The sequence below is a fragment of the Bufo gargarizans genome, chromosome 9 (genome assembly GCF_014858855.1).
Source record: "Bufo gargarizans isolate SCDJY-AF-19 chromosome 9, ASM1485885v1, whole genome shotgun sequence".
NCBI classification, from domain to species: Eukaryota; Metazoa; Chordata; class Amphibia; order Anura; family Bufonidae; genus Bufo; species Bufo gargarizans.
Genome location: NC_058088.1, coordinates 20,685,071 through 20,706,281, shown reverse-complemented (window position 1 = coordinate 20,706,281; position 21,211 = coordinate 20,685,071). Strand labels below are relative to the sequence as shown.

At 41.8% G+C, this 21,211-nt stretch overlaps 1 protein-coding gene across 2 annotated transcripts; it reads left to right on the top strand.

Moving 5' to 3' along the window:
* Positions 1-1,383: 1,383 nt before the first annotated feature.
* On the top strand, positions 1,384-20,470 carry LOC122946740 (HLA class II histocompatibility antigen, DM beta chain). 2 transcript variants are annotated; one of them, XM_044306529.1, is made up of 6 exons: positions 1,384-1,519; positions 1,843-2,127; positions 6,750-7,028; positions 8,923-9,039; positions 18,452-18,505; positions 19,429-20,470. In XM_044306529.1, the coding sequence occupies exons 1-5, from the start codon at positions 1,420-1,422 to the stop codon at positions 18,487-18,489; spliced, it is 819 nt and encodes a 272-aa protein (XP_044162464.1). In that variant the 5' UTR covers positions 1,384-1,419; the 3' UTR covers positions 18,490-18,505; positions 19,429-20,470. The 2 variants fall into 2 exon arrangements, with proteins under 2 accessions (XP_044162464.1, XP_044162462.1); XM_044306527.1 differs by lacking the exons at positions 18,452-18,505; positions 19,429-20,470 and adding an exon at positions 13,432-14,625.
* The last annotated feature ends 741 nt before the right edge of the window (positions 20,471-21,211 follow it).

The following is a 21,211-nucleotide window of genomic DNA, read 5'->3' as shown; positions in this document are numbered from 1 at the left end:
GGACGGATCCGGCATTCCGGTATTTTGAATGCCGGATCCGGCACTAATACATTCCTATGGGAAAAAATGCCGGCATTCAGGCAAGTCTTCAGTTTTTTTCGCCGGAGATAAAACCGTAGCATGCTGCGGTTTTCTTTTTTGCCTGATCAGTCAAAACGACTGAACTGAAGACATCCTGATGCATCCTGAACGGATTACTCTCCATTCAGAATGCAGAGGGATAAAACTGATCAGTTCTTTTCCGGTATAGAGCCCCTGTGACGGAACTCAGCGCCGGAAAAGAAAAACGCAAGTGTGAAAGTAGCCTTAATGCTCTCAAAAACTCTCCCTATGCTCTCCCTGCACTCTCCCTCTCCAATATTCCTTAAAAAAAAAAAGAAATCAGCAGCATTATCCCGAGCGCATGAACACTTGCCACATCTCTCCCTAGGCTCAGCTTACAGTGAAATGGCGGCGATGGCGCTGGATCAGGGTTTTATAGGGCTGTGACATCATAGCATATGGTGATCTGCGGATTGTGTGGCTGCACGGCATTTAGGGGGATCTCGTGTTCCTGGGCTTCTTACTTTCGCTTTGTAACACATGCAGCTGCCATTTAAGGAAAGCCTGATTCGTTACCACGAAGCGCGATAAAATTTGGCTTAGTTGTAAATCAAAGTTTTCCCTGAAATTCGGATCGAAGTCCACTTCGGACACTTTGATTCGCTCAACACTAGTGGTGGTAACTGTCTGCAGCACTATATATTGAGTGAGATATGAGTGAAAATAGAGAGTGGGAGCGAATGAAGAGAAAGGAGGAGGACTTCCTCTTACCACTCCACACCTTCTGCTTCGCTTTGCTCGACTAGTCACATGACCGCTGTGTATAGGGCAAACTGAAGGACAGGGACAGTTTATAACGCCCACTTTTTTAGATGGAGCATGAGCGGGGAACAGTCACAGATTGTGGAGCAACTAATCATTGCGCCGCAATCTGCGCCTGAAAGATGCCTAATATAGGCGTATCTCAGGCTAATAAATGACCCCCAGTGTGAACAGAGACTTACATTTATTTACTCTTGAGAAGATACATCTAAGGGGGAGGGGCACAATAGAAGTGTACAAATGTATAATGACCAATACAAAAAATACAGTAAAAAGTTGTTCCCAGTCCATTGGAAACAGTCCGATAGAGTGTTGTACGTTTTCCTCCTGCTTTCTTTCCTCCTGTTGTCTTGTGAAATAGAACATGAACATATCAGGACTGCACTCCCTTACTTCTTGCAGCTGCAGCTTATGAACTTCTCTGTTTCACTTTGACACCCAAACCAAAAAGTACCGTGCAGCCGTGAATGAGGTTCTACTCGGCAACAACTGATGTCATCTTAATTCTGATTTCTTATTTGCTGACGAATGTAGGACAGATTTTCTGTGTTGTGGATGTCGGCTAACGCTAGCATATCGGACTGGACTGCAGAGATGAGAGGGTCTTTAGCTGGACTGCTGCTGGTGTGCAGCGCCATATCTCTCCCCGCAACAGGTACAGCGCATGCTTTACAGATAACAAGACATGACTGTCGCTGCTTTGGAATTTACTTAATATTTTATTTGATTTACTCATTAGTATTTGTTAACGTTGGAACACGTCACTTTTCATAAGTGTTTCATTAGTAGCATAACCTTTGACTTACCAGTCGAGAATTATATTTTTCCATCCGCCTTCTGCGCGCCACCTAAAGGACACAGTAACATGAACGTTAAAAACCACAGTAGTAGTAGTGGAAATACTGGTGTTTGTGAATAATGTTTGTGCCTGTTCTATGAATGATGATTTTTTTTAAAACAAATATTTATTTTTTGCAGGGTACGTCATGGAGGAGATTACATTGTGCACATACGGAGATGATAAGCAAGGAAATATTACATTTTATTTTCGAATTGCATTTAATCATCAGCCTGTACTGGGGTATGACAACCATGAGAAAATGTTTTTCCCTTATCAATCTATTCCCCAAATGAACGAAGTAGTGAAGAAATTTACTACAGAATTCAACACTAAACCAGACATGTTAAATTATGTGACATCCGAAGAGAAAAGATGCAAAGATGAAAAAAAGACATTCTGGAACGATACCGTGGAAAGAAGAGGTGAGTTACAATATGTCAGCAGAAGGGCTGTGGTGAAAAGTGACAAGCTATAGCTTTACGGGACACATATAAATAGCTTTTTTGCCTATGAGGTACATAGGGGGCAGTATTATAGTAGTTATATTCTTGTACATAGGAGGCAGTATTATAGTAGCTATATTCTTGTACATAGGAGGCAGTATTATAGTAGTTATATTCTTGTACATAGGAGCAGTATTATAGTAGTTATATTCCTGTACATAGGAGCAGTATTATAGTAGTTATATTCTTGTACATAGGAGGCAGTATTATAGTAGCTATATTCTTGTACATAGGAGCAGTATTATAGTAGTTATATTCTTGTACATAGGAGGCAGTATTATAGTAGTTATATTCTTGTACATAGGAGCAGTATTATAGTAGTTATATTCCTGTACATAGGAGCAGTATTATAGTAGTTATATTCCTGTACATAGGAGCAGTATTATAGTAGTTATATTCTTGTACATAGGGGCAGTATTATAGTAGTTATATTCTTGTACATAGGAGCAGTATTATAGTAGTTATATTCTTGTACATAGGAGCAGTATTATAGTAGTTATATTCTTGTATATAGGAGCAGTATTATAGCAGTTATATTCTTGTATATAGGAGCAGTATTATAGTAGTAATATTCTTGTACATAGGAGCAGTATTATAGTAGTTATATTCTTGTACATAGGAGGCAGTATTATAGTAGTTATATTCTTGTACATAGGAGGCAGTATTATAGTAGTTATATTCTTGTACATAGAAGGCAGTATTATAGTAGTTATATTCTTGTACATAGGAGCAGTATTATAGTAGTTATATTCTTGTACATAGGAGGCAGTATTATAGTAGCTATATTCTTGTACATAGGAGGCAGTATTATAGTAGTTATATCCTTGTACATAGGAGCAGTATTATAGTAGTTATATTCTTGTACATAGGAGGCAGTATTATAGTAGTTATATTCTTGTACATAGGAGGCAGTATTATAGTAGTTATATTCTCGTACATAGGAGCAGTATTATAGTAGTTATATTCTTGTACATAGGAGGCAGTATTATAGTAGTTATATTCCTGTACATAGGAGCAGTATTATAGTAGTTATATTCCTGTACATAGGAGCAGTAGTATAGTAGTTATATTCTTGTACATAGGAGCAGTATTATAGTAGTTATATTCTTGTACATAGGAGGCAGTATTATAGTAGTTATATTCTTGTACATAGGAGCAGTATTATAGTATTTAAATTCTTGTACATAGGAGGCAGTATTATAGTAGTTATATTCCTGTACATAGGAGCAGTATTATAGTAGTTATAGTCTTGTACATAGGAGGCAGTATTATAGTAGTTATATTCTTGTACATAGGAGCAGAATTATAGTAGTTATATTCTTGTACATAGGAGCAGTATTATAGTAGTTATATCCTTGTACATAGGAGCAGTATTATAGTAGTTATATTCTTGTACATAGGAGGCAGTATTATAGTAGTTATATTCTTGTACATAGGAGGCAGTATTATAGTAGTTATATTCTTGTACATAGGAGCAGTATTATAGTAGTTATATTCTTGTACATAGGAGCAGTATTATAGTAGTTATATTCCTGTACATAGGAGCAGTATTATAGTAGTTATATTCTTGTACATAGGAGCAGTATTATAGTAGTTATATTCTTGTACATAGCAGGCAGTATTATAGTAGTTATATTCTTGTACATAGAGGCAGTATTAAAGTAGTTATATTCTTGTACATAGGAGCAGTATTAAAGTAGTTACAGTCAGGTCCATAAATATTGGGACATGGACACAATTATATTTTTTTTGGCTCTATACACCACCGCAAAGGATTTGAAATGAAACAAACAAGATGTGCTTTACCTGCAGACTGTCAGCTGTAATTTTAGGCTATTTACATCCAAATCAGGTGAACGGTGCAGGAGTTACAGCAGTTTGCATATGTGCCTCCCACTTGTTAAGGAACCAAAAGTAATGGGACAGAATAATAATCATAAATCAAACTTTCACTTTTTAATATTTGGTTGCAAATCCTTTGCAGTCAATTACAGCCTGAAGTCTGGAACGCATAGACATCACCAGACGCTGGGTTTCATCCCTGGTGATGCTCTGCCCGGCCTCTACTGCAACTGTCCTCAGTTCCTGCTTGTTCCTCAGGTATTTTCCCTTCAGTTTTGTCTTCAGCAAGTGAAATGCTCAATCGGATTCAGGTCCGGTGATTGACTCGGCCATTGCATAACAATCCACTTCTTTCCCTTAAAAAACTCTTAGGTTGCTTTTGCAGTATACTTTGGGTCATTGTCCATCAACACTGTGAAGCGCCGTCCAATGAGTTCTGAAGCATTTGGCTGAATATGAGCAGATAATATTGCCTGAAACACTTCAGAATTCATCCTGCTGCTTTTGTCAGCAGTCACATCATCCATAAATACAAGAGAACCAGTTCCATTGGCAGCCATACATGCCCACGCCATGACACTACCACCACCATGCTTCACTAATGGGGCGGTATGCTTAGGATCATGAGCAGCTCCTTTCCTTCTCCATACTCTTCTCTTCCCATCACTCTGGTACAAGTTGATCTTGGTCTCATCTGTCTATAGGATGTTGTTCCAGAACTGTGAAGGCTTTTTTAGATGTCGTTTGGCAAACTCTAATCTGGCCTTCCTGTTTTTGAGGCTCACCAATGGTTTACATCTTGTGGTGAACCCTCTGTATTCACTCTGGTGAAGTCTTCTCTTGATTGTTGACTTTGACACACATACACCTACCTCCTGGAGAGGTTCTTGCTCTGGCCAACTGTTGTGAAGGGTGTTTTCTTCACCAGGGAAAGAATTATTCGGTCATCTACCACAGTTGTTTTCCGTGGTCTTCCAGGTCTTATAGTGTTGCTGAGCTCACCGGTGCATTACTTCTTTTTAAGAATTTTCCAAACAGTTGTTTTGGCCGCGCCTAATGTTTTTGCTATCTCTCTGATGGGTTTTGTTTTGTTTTTTCAGCCTAATGATGGCTTGCTTCACTGATAGTAACTGCTCTTTGGATCTCATCTTGAAAGTTCAACAGATTCCAAATGCAAACAGCAGACTGGAAATTAACTCTGGACCTTTTATCTGCTCATTGTAATTGGGATAATGAGGGAATAACACACACCGGCCATGGAGCAGCTGAGAAGCCAATTGTCCTATTACTTTTGGTTCCTTAACAAGTGGGAGGCACATATGTAACTGTTGTAATTCCTGCACCGTTCACCTGATTTGGATGTAAATACCCTCAAATTAAAGCTGACAGTCTGCAGGTAAAGCACATCTTGTTCGTTTCATTTCAAATCCATTGTGGTGGTGTATAGAGACAAACATGTTTGAATTGTGTCGATGTCCCAATATTTATGGACCTGACTGTATATTCTTGTACATAGGAGGCAGTATTATAGTAGCTATATTCTTGTACATAGGAGCAGTATTATAGTAGTTATATTCTTGTACATAGGAGCAGTATTATAGTAGTTATATTCTTGTACATAGGGGGCAGTATTATAGTAGTTATATTCTTGTACATAGGGGGCAGTATTATTGTAGTTATATTCTTGTACATAGGGGGCAGTATTATAGTAGTTATATTCTTGTGCATAGCAGGCAGTATTATAGTAGTTATATTCTGGTACATAGGAGGCAGTATTATAGCAGTTATATTCTTGTACATAGGGGGCAGTATTATAGTAGTTATATTCTTGTACATAGGGGGCAGTATTATTGTAGTTATATTCTTGTCTATAGCAGGCAGTATTATAGTAGTTATATTCTTGTACATAGGAGGCAGTATTATAGTAGTTATATTCTGGTACATAGGAGCAGTATTATAATAGTTATATTCTTGTACATAGGAGCAGTATTATAGTAGTTATATTCTTGTACATAGGAGCAGTATTATAGTAGTTATATTCTTGTACATAGGAGCAGTATTATAGTAGTTATATTCTTGTACATTGGAGCAGTATTATAGTAGTTATATTCTTGTACATAGGGGGCAGTATTATAGTAGTTATATTCTTGTACATAGGGGGCAGTATTATTGTAGTTATATTCTTGTACATAGGGGGCAGTATTATAGTAGTTATATTCTTGTGCATAGCAGGCAGTATTATAGTAGTTATATTCTGGTACATAGGAGGCAGTATTATAGTAGTTATATTCTTGTACATAGGGGGCAGTATTATAGTAGTTATATTCTTGTACATAGGGGGCAGTATTATAGTAGTTATATTCTGGTACATAGGAGCAGTATTATAATAGTTATATTCTTGTACATAGGAGCAGTATTATAGTAGTTATATTTTTGTACATAGAATACTGCTCCTATGTACAAGAATATAACTACTATAATACTGCCTCCTATGTACAAGAATATAACTACTATAATACTGCCTCCTATGTACCAGAATATAACTACTATAATACTGCCTGCTATGTACAAGAATATAACTACTATAATACTGCTCCATATAAACATGTATATTGATCTGAATGAGTAGGACAATTTTCATATCTGACTGTCCATTCTTTTTGAATCTATCTAATACATACTATTTTATTTCTCTGCAGTGAAACCATCTATGGAATTATTTTTTCCTGAGCAGTTTGCTGGGGAAGCTCTCCCGGTACTAATCTGCCATGTCTGGGGCTTTTACCCTCAAAACATTGTTGTTACTTGGATTAAAAATGAAAACACTGTGCTTAGGAATGAAACTCAGGCTGTACGATCTGGGGACTGGACCTACCAGGTCTTTACGAAACTAGATTTGAGGGGCTCCCTTCCTGAAGATAACTATACTTGCTTCGTAGAACATCCAAGCCTAGATGAACCAATGATGAAAACATGGAGTAAGTTGGAGGCAGACTAAGTCCCACAGGGAGCTGTCATATCTGTCCGAACTTTCTTTTAATGTATTTCAGTATCTTATTCATTCCATCTTCTTTAACTGGAAAGCATGTAGGATCGAGAAATTTTTCTTCAACCTCGGCATCTTGCCTTTCGAACTCCAAAATTGATACTGTAAAAAAATAGAAGTACTTTTACAAAAAATGCAGGGGGCGCAACATGTAGTATAAGCAATTATTCAGTTCATCATTAATCCAATTTAGTATATTGGACAAACAAGTGTACTGGGACAGTCTATTAAAAAATTAAAAAAATTATGAGACAAAAAAACTGAAATTAAACCAAGGCACGAGAGTTTTTTTTTTAGTTTAGTTTTGTTTTCATATACATTTTTATCTTACAGTAAGATAAAACCTATTTTTTACACTCAGATGTTTTATGTTAATCTGCTGGCACCTTATATTTTCTTTTGGAAAAATATTATAGGGTGAGTTGAGATGTGGTGAAATTGTTACAGATTTTCACTGCAGATTTGGTAGGAAAATCCACAACAATTCATGTGGTTGAAGCTTTTAGTACTTACAGCGTAAAAAAATCTGTGCAGTATTAAGATCATGGATTTACAAAGCATGCCCAATTTTCAGTAAATTCCATAGTGGAAAATATCTGCCATGTGTAGTCTCACTCTTACAGCCCTGTTCGCAGTAGGGCCTAACAGACGGCTTGTCAGTTTTAAGGAAAGGCTACACAGCGACTTGTGCGTACGTGACATAAGATTGCAATATTGCGCTACTACATCTCAACTAATGATAGTTGATAGCACATGACCGTATATTTTGTCTACATCTGATCCACATTTTTTGCATATAGTATGCAGACCCATCAATTTCTATGGGCCACAAAAGATGCGGACAGCACAAGGTGTACGTATGTTCCCTTCCTCGGCTCCGCAAAAAAAAATAGAACATGTCCTATTCTTGTCTATAGGGTAAACAAGAATAGGTATTTCTACAATGGTGCAGGACCTGCAGAACGAGAAAGTGCGGGTTGCACATGGCCATTATCCGTGTTTTGAAGATCTGCAGGTTGTGGACAGCAAAACAGATATGGTCGTGTGTGTGAGAGGCCTAAGGCTAGGTCTACATGCCGACATTTGTTGCACCAATGTCGCGCGACATTTTTTTATAATGATAGTCTATGGTGTTGCGCCGTGACTTGCGACATGCTGCGACTGTGACGCGACAGTCGCAAAAAATCCATTTGAGATGGATTTTTCTGCGACTGTCGCGTCGCAGCTTGTCGCATTGGGACACCATAGACTATAATTATAAAAATTGCTGCGCAACATTGCTGCAACAAAATGTCCCGCAACAAATGTAGTTGTGCCCTAGTGCGCGACACATGTCGTCGTGTAGACCTAGCCTTAATGTGGTTGTGTAGCAACTTGCAAGTTTTGGTGTCTGCAACAGGACTGGTGGCAGCAATCCAAACCTGCTAGATTTCTGCACAATCACACTCTTATACATTGCAATCAGCGCTGCCACAAGTCACCATGTAGACCTAGCCTAAGGGGCTAATCAGAATGCTACGTGAACTACATGTACCTTTTCTGTTCTTTTTACAGTTTTTTTCACATGTACTTTTTCTGTTCTTTTTACAGTTTTTTTTCCACATGTACTTTTTCTGTTCTTTTTACAGTTTTTCTACACATGTACTTTTTCTGTTCTTTTAACTTTTTCTGTTCTTTTTACTGTTTATTTTTTTTCACATGTACTTTTTCTGTTCTTTTTACAGTTTTTTTTCACATGTACTTTTTCTGTTCTTTTTACTGTTATATTCACTGTCTCTCTGAAGTAAAATGAGTATTAGTTTGACACTTATTCCTTATTCACACAGAAGCTGGTCTGACCTCCGTTCAGATCGTGAAGATCAGTGTTTCGGCTGTAGTCTTTGGACTAGGACTGATCACTTTGATTGCAGGAGTTCTATGCCTGAAGAACGCCAAGAGAAGTAGTAAGATCATAAGAACATGGGCACATGATGTCTATGAGGCTTTGTTTGCATCTTTTTGTGGGTCTTATAGTGAATGTCTACCTTTTATACCATATCTTCTATAGGTCAGACACTGGGGCACATGCATGAAGTGTTTTACACCACTATTGTAGTGTGAAAACTATGGTGCATTCGTCTCTTTTCAAAATTGGGTGGAGCTTAGCACAAAGGGTGTGGCTTCTGCATAAATGATAAATAAAATCTTCGCCAGCTCATAGGTGTACCTATGGACTTTGTACTAAGACTGGCATAACGCTATGTAAGACTGTGTAATGCCAGTCTTATTATTTTTGCTCCATGTGTTGATTCATTTAGTTAGTTTAGTGACATCTCAATTTTTTATATAGAGCTTTAATCTGCTGAATAGACATAGGGGGTCATTTATGAATAGATATACGCCAATATTTGGCATATAACTGTTGCAGATTTGTTTGGGGATTTGCGGCCAAATCGGTGTCTTCTTCCCCATCCGAGCCACGTACGCCAGTTCTAAAAAAGTGGATGTGGCTTGGGCGGAGAAGGGGGCGGCAATGCCAGCCCGTCTCATTACTCATTATTTACGCCTGTTTTACAAGTAGAAAATTATCTAAATCTACGCCAGCAAGGGAGCTGGTTTATATTTAGACCGGCATATATGTAGAGGCCTGAGGGGGAGCTCCTTAGCTAATTATGTACTGTGTGTTCTATTATTGCGTTCAATGCATAAACAATATGCAGTAAGCTCCTAAGTATTTGCATTGCCGCATCCCAAGACCCATAACTTTTTTTTTTTATTTCTACGGAGCAGTGTTAGGAGTTGATTTTTGCAGGACAACTTTTATTGGTATTATTTAGGGGTGCATGACACTAAATGGGAGATCTCATTCATGGGGTTCTAATGGCAGATGGAGGGAGACCGCTATTCCTGCGGCATCTAAAAGATTAATGGTCAAGACCAGCGCTTCTGCCCATCTGGGACATTACAGCAGGAGTGTGGCGTTCATGCGAGAGCCAAGCTCCCACTCACTGCTGCCCGGGAGACTCGTGCAACACTCACATCGGGCCCCTTAGGGACAGCCGTGTATTAGGGGTCACTAAGGGCTTATTTGTAGAATAGGAAAAGTGGGAGATTAGATTTTTGTCATTATTTTAGTTTTTTTAATAGTTTTAAAAACGTTTTTCAAATTTAATTCCCCCCTCAGCTGGTTTGCACATGAAATTATTAGATCTACAATATCACAGATAGAAATAGTTTAGTATTGTAGTCTATGGGAAAATCGTGGATTTTTTTTTCCAGTGTGAAAAAGTGGCCGTAATGCTGAGGTGCAATAGAAGTGCTATGGTGCCACCTGCTGGATAGCTATAGCAACTGCTGCCCTGCATGTAAAAGCGGAGCAGGTTTTCAGATCACTGTTTGTTTTTCCGTTCTTCTAATCCGTCAGAAGAAGAGAAAAAAAACTGATCTTGTGCATCCATTATGCACATTTGGCATCTTTTTGAGCCATTTCAGTCTGAGATCCATTTTTTTTAGGATGGGAAAAAGTACTACTTGCAGGACTTTTTTCCCATCTTAAAAACATTAATTTCAGATGGAAATGGCTCAAACGGATGCCAAATGCGCATAATGGATGCACAAGATCCGTTTTTTTTGGTTGTTTTTTACAGGAACCTGTTATTTTTTGCTCTTCTATCGGATCAGAAGAACGGAAAAAGAAACAGTGATGTCAAACCAGCCTAATATAGTCTAAAATGTAGACAGTGTGCACTTAGGCAGCATAAAGACACGACATTTGGCACATATAATATTATTATGGTGCCATTAAAGGGCTTCTGTCACCCCACTAAAGTGATTTTTTTTTTTTGGGCTAGTGAAATTAGTTATATTGTGATATATGACAATATAATTCTGTCACTTACTTTGATCCAGCAGTTTCTGCAAAAAACAAAGTTTTATAATATGTAAATTCGGTCTCTACCAGCAAGTAGGGCGGCTACTTGCTGGTAGCTGCTGCAGAAATCCGCCCCCTCGTCGTGTTGATTGACAGGGCCAGCCGCGATCTCCTCCTCCGGCCAGCCCTGTCGGCATTTCAAAAATCGCGCGCCTGTGTTGATTCGGCGCAGGCGCTCTGAGATGAGGAGGCTCAGCACTCCCTCAGTGCGCCTGCGCCGATGACGTCTTCTATTTCGGTGATGTCATCGGCGCAGGCGCACTGAGGGAGTTCTGAGGAGACGAGCCTCCTCATCTCAGAGCGCCTGCGCCGAATCAACACAGGCGCGCGATTTTTGAAATGCCGACAGGGCTGGCCAGAGGAGGAGATCCCGGCTGGCCCTGTCAATCAACATGACGAGGGGGCGGATTTCTGCAGCAGCTACCAGCAAGTAGCCGCCCTACTTGCTGGTAGAGACCGAATTTACATATTATAAAACTTCGTTTTTTGCAGAAACTGCTGGATCAAAGTAAGTAACACAATTATATTGTCATATATCGCAATATAACTAATTTCACTAGCCCAAAAAAAAAAAAAATCACTTTAGTGGGGTGACAGAAGCCCTTTAAGCCCTTTTTCAAGCGAGTGTCTAAACTACAGCATGTGCGCCAAATTCTGGCCTCAGTTTGATTAGTAAATCTGCTGCAGTTATTGTTACACTGCGGTTGTTTAGCGACCTATACTTTATTAGTTATAATTTTATTCCTTTCTCTAAACTTCCCTCGTATCCTTCTCATCTACCCAGCCACCAACCATGTATTATTCATATAGGGGGTCATTTACTATGTGGATATAAGCCTAAATTAGGCGTATTTCAGGCGCAGATATCAGCGCAACGGCTGTCTGCGACTTCGCCCCACTCACGCCAGGTCTAAATAGGTGGGCCTGGCGTGGGCGGGTCGGCAGGCCCGTCTCAGTTACCATTTTCTACGCCTGTTTTAGGTGTAGAAAATGTCTAAATGTAAGACCATTCAGAAGCTGTCTTACATTTAGAACTGGCGCTGGATGCACTGAAGTTATATAGAGGCCTGCACCTCTTCATAACTTCGGTGAATCCACTGCCATAGTCTGTTATAAGCAGTTCTATACTCACTTTGCCTGGGCTCAAATTGAGTTGACCACCATTGCTGGCCTTTGATCTATGGTGGAGGTGGTGGTCATCTCAGCAGGTAAGCAGTGCTTCCGGTAGCCAGCTCTGGTAAGCAAAGGTGATCAATGCAAGATGGTGTGAGTGGCATGCGCAGAACGGAAAGACGGATCCGGCATTCCGGTATTTTGAATGCACCTTTTCCTATGGTAAAAAAATTCAGGCAAGTCTTCGCCGGAGATAAAACCGTAGCATGCTGCGGTTTTATCTTTTGCCTGATCAGTCAAAATGACTGAACTGAAGACATCCTGATGCATCCTGAACTGATTGCTCTCTATTCAGAATGCATGAGGATATGCCTGATCAGTTCTTTCCCGGTATTGAGTCCTTTTGACGGAACTCGGTGCCAGAAAAGAAAAACGCTAGTGTGAAAGTACCCTAAGGGCTCTTTCACACCTGCGTTGTTCTTTTCCGGCATAGAGTTCCGTCGTCGGGGCTCTATGCCAGAAGAATCCTGATCAGTTTTATCCTAATGCATTCTGAATGGAGAGAAATCCGTTCAGGATGCATCAGGATGTCTTCAGTTCCGGACCGGAACGTTTTTTGGCCGGAGAAAATACCGCAGCATGCTGCGCTTTTTGCTCCGGCTAAAAATCCTGAACACTTGCCGCAAGGCCGGATCCGGAATTAATGCCCATTGAAAGGCATTGATCCGGATCCGGCCTTAAGCTAAACGTCGTTTCGGCGCATTGCCGGATCCGACGTTTAGCTTTTTCTGAATGGTTACCATGGCTGCCGGGACGCTAAAGTCCTGGCAGCCATGGTAAAGTGTAGCGGGGGAGCAGCATACTTACCATCCGTGCGGCTCCCGGGGCGCTCCAGAGTGATGTCAGGGCGCCCCAGGCGCATGGATCACGTGATCGCATGGCACGTCATCCATGCTCATGGGGCGCTCTGACGTCATTCTGGAGCGCCCCGGGAGCCGCGCGGACTGTAAGTATACCGCTCCCCACTACTACTATGGCAACCAGGACTTTAATAGCGTCCTGGCTGCCATAGTAACACTGAAAGCATTTTGAAGACGGATCCATCTTCAAATGCTTTCAGTTCACTTGCGTTTTTCCGGATCCGGCGTGTAAATCCGGCAAGTGGAGTACACGCCGGATCCGGACAACGCAAGTGTGAAAGAGGCCTAAGGCCATGTACTTGCAGATGCTTGTTTCGTCTACACTGTTGATGTACTACTAACCCTTCCTCTACACAAGGACTCACAGTGGATTTTCTGTTCCTGTTTTGTAGATGACTGTCACTTCTTATCCGTCTCCTGTCCTTGGCGTCACATATTCTCATGTTTGCCTTTTTCGTTAGTTTCCGTAAGCAGAGAGGGGTCCATCACTAATCACTCCACCTCCTCACTGGTCTCCTGTGACTCACAATTACTCATGGAAGAAGAGGGGGATCTTGGGGAAGACAGTGAGACAGATTCTATGGAGGGGGAGCTTATACTAGGGGAAAGTATCTACGCTGTGTCTGAGTCAGCAGTCCTCTGTGATCAGGGGTGTGCACTGAGGAATGCTGTAAAGAACCTGGCCAACGAAAGACGCAACTTCCCTATATGATCCATGAAATACGGGACTCACAGGCTGTATACAGGGACTTGTAAATGTCTGATAATCCTCCTCATGCACATTGTCCAAAGAGCTTGATTTTGCAGCAGGCCTGTACCAACGCGCTGCAAAATGTGAACAAATGTGGGCAACTTAATGAAACCCAACTGAATGTCCCATGTTGGGACATTTTAACTTTTATATGTAGCAAATGAGGCCATAATCGAGTGCGACTGACGAAATCCCCTCTGAGGTAGGTAAGGTCATGGCAGCAGGTGGAGATATGTTTTAGACTACATTAAAGGGGTTATCAAGTTATCCCCTATCCCCATTGATTACAAGAACGGGGGGCCCGTACCCTGAGAGGAACCCAGACATGAATGGAGCATCAGGTGGAGCATGCGCATTGCCGCTCCATTCATCTCTATGGGATTGACAAAAATAGCCAAGGGCTTGTACAGCACCGTGTGCCATCCACATCCATATGTCCGTTCCGCGGCACACGGAAAAAGATAGGACATGTCCGATTCTTATCTGTAGACTGTTCTATAGAGGCCAGGACGTGAAAAATGCAAAAACTGCTACAGCTGCGAGCCTGAACCCTCCTCCACACCGAGACAAGGTGTATTCAAGACAACTAGATCTCTCCTGCATATTCCTGCATCGACTTAAGATGTTACGGCCTTGTCTTTACTCTGTTTCATTGGTCGTGAGAACAGTCTCCCAATGCTGTTACCGCGTTCCGTACATGCCTGTGTGTATGTCACTTCTGTATGTACATGTAACTGTATACCTCCATGTTTTGGTTTCTGTATATGTTTGTCTTTTCTTCTATGTATCACCATGTCCGTGTGTCTGCATTCTATAAATATATCACATTTTTGTGTTTTTGGGTGTTTGTCCTTGTCTTTGTCCGTCTTTCTTACCCTCTCTGGTTGTACAGTCCCTCCACTCTCTATGGTTAAACTCATCTGTCCTGAACACAGGGGCGAAACTACCATAGCGGGAGACCATGCGACTGCTATGGTGCCCAGGGCAAGAGGGGGCCAGTTGGGATCATCCCCTCTTCTACTGGGGGTGAAAACTTGGTCAGGACTGTACCCTTTAAAAGGAACAACTTTTAGCAAATGAGTCAGTGGGAAAAATGGCCCAAGGTTCATTGAAAGGGGTTTAGGAGAAAACCTTTTTGTGCTGTGTCCCCCACACAGCACAAAAGGGTTTTCTCCTAAACCCCTTTCTCCAGTGGTCACAATTTTGTACACAAATCATTCTTTATATTTTCCAAGTTCAATCCCTTAGAGTACAACTATTACCGTAAAAAATCCATCCCAGTTCATGAGGGATTATTTTTCCCTTTGATTTTAAGAAAAAAGCATGCCATCCTTAAAGGGGTCGTGCAGGGGTTTTATACTGATGACCTATCCTCAGGATAGGTCATCAATATTATATTGGCAGGGGTCCGAGTCCTGGAACCCCGCCGATCACCTGTTTGAAGAGTAGGTGGCGTTTATGTGAGCACTGCTTTCTCTTCAGAATTACGCTGCGCATCGTCTCTTGTCTCAGCAGGCAGTGTAATTACACTTGCTCACCCCATTCTCTTGAATGGCCCCCAGCACTTGTTATTACACTGCGCCGCCACTGTAAGCGAGACTACGCACAGTGTAATTCTGAAGAGGGAGCAGTACTCACGTGAGCACCGCCACTTCTCCAGACAGCTGATTGGCGGAGGTGCCAGCACTTGTACTCCCGCCAATCTGATATTACAATTGTATAGCACATATACACTCACCTAAAGAATTAATAGGAACACCTGTTCTATTTCTCATTAATGCGATTATCTAGTCAACCAATCACATGGCAGTTGCTTCAATGCTTGTAGGGTTGTGGTCCTGGTCAAGACAATCTCCTGAACTCCAAACTGAATGTCAGAATGGGAAAGAAAGGTGATTTAAGCAATTCTGAGCGTGGCATGGTTGTTGGTGCCAGACGGGCCGCTCGGAGTATTTCACAATCTGCTCAGTTACTGGGATTTTCACACACAACCATTTCTAGGGTTTACAAAGAATGGTGTAAAAGGGAAAAACATCCAGTATGCGGCCGTCCTGTGGGCGACAATGCCTTGTTGATGCTAGAGGTCAGAGGAGAATGGGCCGACTGATTCAAGCTGATAGAAGAGCAACGTTGACTAAAATAACCACTCGTTACAACCGAGGTCTGCAGCAAAGCATTTGTGAAGCCACAACACGCACAACCTTGAGGCGGATGGGCTACAACAGCAGAAGACCCCACTGGGTACCACTCATCTCCACTACAAAGGAAAAAAAGAGGCTACAATTTGCACGAGCTCACCAAAATTGGACTGTTGAAGACTGGAAAAATGTTGCCTGGTTTGATGAGTCTCGATTTCTGTTGAGACATTCAAATGGTAGAGTCCGATTTTGGCGTAAACAGAATGAGAACATGTATCCATCATGCCTTGTTACCACTGTGCAGGCTGGTAGTGGTGGTGTAATGGTGTGGGGGATGTTTTCTGGGCACACTTTAGTCCCCTTAGTGCCAATTGGCCATCGTTTAAATGCCACGGGCTACCTGAGCATTGTTTCTGACCATGTAAATCCCTTCATGACCACCATGTACCCATCCTCTGATGGCTACTCCAGCAGGATAATGCACCATGTCACAAAGCTCGAATCATTTCAAATTGGTTTCTTGAACATGACAGATCTCAACCCAATAGAGCATCTTTGGGATGTGGTGGAACGGGAGCTTCGTGCCCTGGATGTGCATCCCTCAAATCTCCATCAACTGCAAGATGCTATCCTATCAATATGGGCCAACATTTCTAAAGAATGCTATCAGCACCTTGTTGAATCAATGCCACGTAGAATTAAGGCAGTTCTGAAGGCAAAAGGGGGTCCAACACCGTATTAGTATGGTGTTCCTAATAATTCTTTAGGTGAGTGTATAGCAGTAGAGGGAGCAGACTCCAACAGAATACATGCAGAAAAAGCAGGATATGGTAGGTAATGGGGAAGAGTGGCTATTGTTGGCTACTGGTGGAGGGACAAGGTATAAGACAAGGCAGATAGGTGTTTGTGAAGAGGAGAGGGCTTGCTACAAGGGGTTGTCTCACTTGGCACAATGATACTTATATTGAATATAACGCTATGATGAAGAACTTACTAATATAGTCTATGTTGTAATACTGCCTCCTCTCCTGGATAATTATCATCTTGTAGTCCCTTAGTGAATGCTCGCTGTCAGGGGTTACGGCCACCGCTGCAATCCAGCAGCGGTGGCCGCATCTGCTCACTAGGTAGTAAAGTGCTGGTCTGTTTGCTGGTCAGGGTGGCGGGAGCATGCGCGTGCGCATTGCCGCACATGCGCACTAGCTCACTCCCATCTTGGCCACCTTGTATATGCTGTCTTGAGCTGCTCCCAGCAATGGCAGTAGCTTGGGAACAGTTCAAGAGAAGAAAAGGCAGCTACAAGAGAAGAAAACACACTTAGCTGAAGGCATGTGAAGCCTCGGGAGCGCGCATGCACAGGCAAGGAGTGGGATTACATCGCCACTTCCCTGTGTCATCAATCAAAGCAAGAAAACTGCCCCCTGCAGCTCAGAGAGTGCGCCTAGGGTGCCGCCTGGAAGAGCGGAAATCAGGAGTAAAGACAACACCTTTACGTTTTTAAAAATATCAAGTGTGTTCCAGAGAATTGGAGCAGCCCGAAAGAAAACCGATAGATGGGTGGGAGGGGGTGAGAAGGGGGAAAGGGGTAAATCAGTAGAGAGGATGATTAGGAGAATATGAGTGGATGAGATGAGGGTAGAGGTGTAGGCTAGGGACACGTTGGGAAGGAAAGTGAAGGTAAAACATAGTTATTTAAATGGGTTATGTCACCTCATACATTGCAAAATATCACTAGAATATGCCTCCAATGTCTGATAGATACAGGTCCCAGAGGTGGGACCCACACCTATCTCTAAAACGGAGCCCACAAAGTGAAGACTGGGCATGCTAGGCCACCCTCAATTCATTTCTAGAGGACTGCTGAAGATAGCCAAACGCTGGCTTGGCTATTTCCAACAGCCCCATAGAAGTGAATAGAGCTGTGGCCATGCTTACGCGGTGAGCTTCCCATTAATTTCAGCGGACCTTCCGAAAATACCCGAGCGCACTGCTCGGCCATTTTCAACACTCCCATAGAAATAAATGGAGGGTGGCCGCGCATGTGAGATGCACCGTTCTTCATTTTGCAGGCTCAGTTCTAAAGATAGATGTGGGTCCTGACGATATGCTCTCATGTATAATGGAACAACCTCTTTAAAGTTCATTCACAGGTAAGGCCACTTTCACACAGTCAGATTTTGGTTAGTGTTTGATTGTGAGCCAAAATCGAAGGCCACACAGAGATAAGGTATAAGGGAAAGAGCCGCACCTGGTTTTGGCTCACAATCACTGATGGAAATCATTGACCAAACACTGACTGCATGAAAGCGGCCTTAATGGGAAGTCAGTGGAGAGAGTGGGAACATGAACAGTTGATGGAGAGCGTTGGGCAGATGTGTCTAGCACGTAGAGAGATACTTGTTTTTTACTGGATGCACACTATTAGTTTGTATAGGTATTGCATGAACAGTTGACTCGAAAACCACTTACACTATGTAATATGAATATGTGCTTATCTTTATGGTGGTATCTTTTCTTCTGTAGGTTACATTCCAATCCCAGGATACAATGACGTACAGTAAACTGTAGTTCCATGAGGTAAGAGATCAGATCTATTAACGGCCTTCAGTAAATTTAGAAAAGGGATGTCCAAGGGGACAAAGGTTAAAAAAAATATATATCACCAATCCCGTACTAGTGCTTACTGGGTCATTGCTGGTCTTAACTTCCTGGTCCCATCTTGACATACAAGAAATTCCAGGAGATGCCACTGGCCATATCGGTGGTGTACCCCAGTGATTGGCGTTTCCTATTGTCAAGACGTGGCCAGGAAGGTCAGCATGGACCCAGCGAGCATTGGAATGGTAGCAGAAGGGGATCAATAAGTATAAATAATTTTTTTTAAACCCATTCTGAGCATTTTCAAAAATATTTTGCCCCATTGGACAACCCTTTTAAAGAGTTTTTTTAAATTTCCACCTCATCCGTTCAATTCCAGCTCCATGGCTGTCTTCATTGGTCTTACAGCTTCCAGACAGACGAGGTCACGTGCATCGCTGCAGCCAATGACTGGTCTCAGCGGATATATGTCCACAAAGTGGCACATCACTGCTGCTTGGGGACATGTCACTGCCGAGGCCAGTCATTGGCTGCAGTGGCACGCGTAACCCCGTCTGCCCAGAGGTTGACAGGACAGGGACAGAACAGAGCATCAGGGAGCACATGAGTATTCCACAGGTAATGCAGGCTGTGGTGGAAATAAAAAAAAAAAAAAAAAATGGAAAACCACAGGGATTGGGTTTAGACAGAAAATAAGAGGCCTAGTCAAAGTTTACACCCTCCTATGACAACGTCTTTTGCGTTATTACTCCTGCTGTCTTTATATCCTACAGAAAAAGTAATAAAAAAATGAACATCTGCCATCACTTCTCATATGATACATCCATACATTTTTCAGATACAGTATTTCGTCATTCAGAAAATGGGATTCACCAGTGGTGACCTTGTTCTTTCGATTTCAGGTCAACAGGAACGAACACAACTAAAACAGGTCTCCCTTGTATGGACCAAAGCAAATGGCATCGTAGATCACGATTTCTTACACATATGATTTGGGATAGAAAAGAAGACCTGTCTGGTCACTTCAGATGTCCTTAAATGTTTAATTTAATCTGGAGGTTTTAGATCTGAACATAGCAGATTATTATGAATGAATGAATCAGCAATTTGCTGGATATTTTCATTTTTGGGATATTTTTTTCTGCTAGATATTTTCATTTTCCAGATATTTTCTTTTGCCGTATATTTTCACTTTCATTTTACAGATTCTGCTGTGTGATGTTTTTCTTGAACTATATAAGACAAAAGGAGACTCCTGGGATTGAGGAAGATCTCTGCTCAGAACACTTGGCAGAGACAGGAGGTCTGTACATCTCTCTGTGGACAAGAAACACAAACTGTCTCCACGGATTGTCTCCACGCCCATTGTGGACTATAGAAGGACAAATGCTCCAGGACAATTGCATGATGAAAATAGCTTTGCGTGTAATTTTTGTATTGTTCTTAAAGGGGTTTTTAGACTGTTTAATATTAATGACCTATCCTCAGGATAGTTCATCGATCTCTGATCGGTGGGTCATAGGAAGTTCGACACCCAGCCCCCATACCTAATGGTCCTCCTCACAGTTTACCAAGTGCAGCTCCATCCATTGTATAGTAGCTGTGTTTGGTATTGCATCTCAGCCTCATTCAATTAATTGGGATTGAGCTGCCCCTAGGCCATGTGAGTGATCAACATGACATCTCTGGCCTAGGAAGAGGCTGCGGTCTCTTCAAAAAGCTGATCAATGGGACTGACGGGAGTCAGATATCCTTTGATCAGATGCTTATAACCCTTCCTGAGGATAGGTCATCAGTATTAAAATCTCAGAGAACTTCTTTAACTGAATCAATGAGTAACACTCACAGTGGACAAGGTTTTGTCAAGGTTAGGCCTTTTTGTCATACATGTAACTTATGGTCGGTGTCCTACTACATAAGTAAAAATGCCCTCTGTGAACCTAATCTTGAACTATATTGCATTTTTGAAAACATAAGGCACTGGAATTGTCCATAAGGCCATGAGAACAAGGAAATTTCCCGGTGGGCCGAAACCCATAGGGCCACCCGAGCCCTCGCTGTCCAAGTACATACCCATCTAATGCCTTCAGCATTAATGAATGCTAGGAGTATCAGGTACTTATGCACCTGGCCAGCATAAATGCCGTCCTGAATTCAACTGTCCTCAGTATGGTCATAGTATTTCATGCTGCACTGTGGTATTTTATTTTGCTGGGGAAGTTTGGACTCACCTACAACATGGGGCCACTTTTTTTTTTTTTTTTTTCCCAGGGCCACTTTAAGTTCCCAGTCCGCCCCTGGCTGTTCCTGTTGTGAATGTAAAGTTTGTGTTATAAACATTTTTTTTACTGCATTTTTTTTTAGCCTTTTGCAATTTTTATGCACCTCACTGTTTTCTTATGGATGGCTGTGAATGTTGCTATTACAGCAGTTTTGGTGCACTCTATGTGTGGCCTCAGCCTTGGGAGGTGTCTTTTTTATTGTGATGGAAAAACAGATGTTAAAGACGACCTATAATCTCTCCTGCCGTGTCTGTTTAGCAACTGCCTGTATCCCCCTTCTAATAACAATTCTGGAGCATCTATTCTTATGACTCCATGATGTGACACTCCTTAATTATTCCTGCTAGAAGTTATGAATGAATGTCTGACACGATCCAATCAGTGCTGCCAGTGTCAAACTGTC

Coding starts and splice junctions, on each gene's coding strand:
- LOC122946740 (XM_044306527.1), top strand. CDS start 1,420: ATGTCGGCTAACGCTAGCATATCGGACTGGACTGCAGAGATGAGAGGG. Junction 2,128..6,749: donor CGATACCGTGGAAAGAAGAG/GTGAGTTACAAT, acceptor ATTTCTCTGCAG/TGAAACCATCTATGGAATTA. Junction 9,040..13,431: donor GAAGAACGCCAAGAGAAGTA/GTAAGATCATAA, acceptor CCTGTTTTGTAG/ATGACTGTCACTTCTTATCC.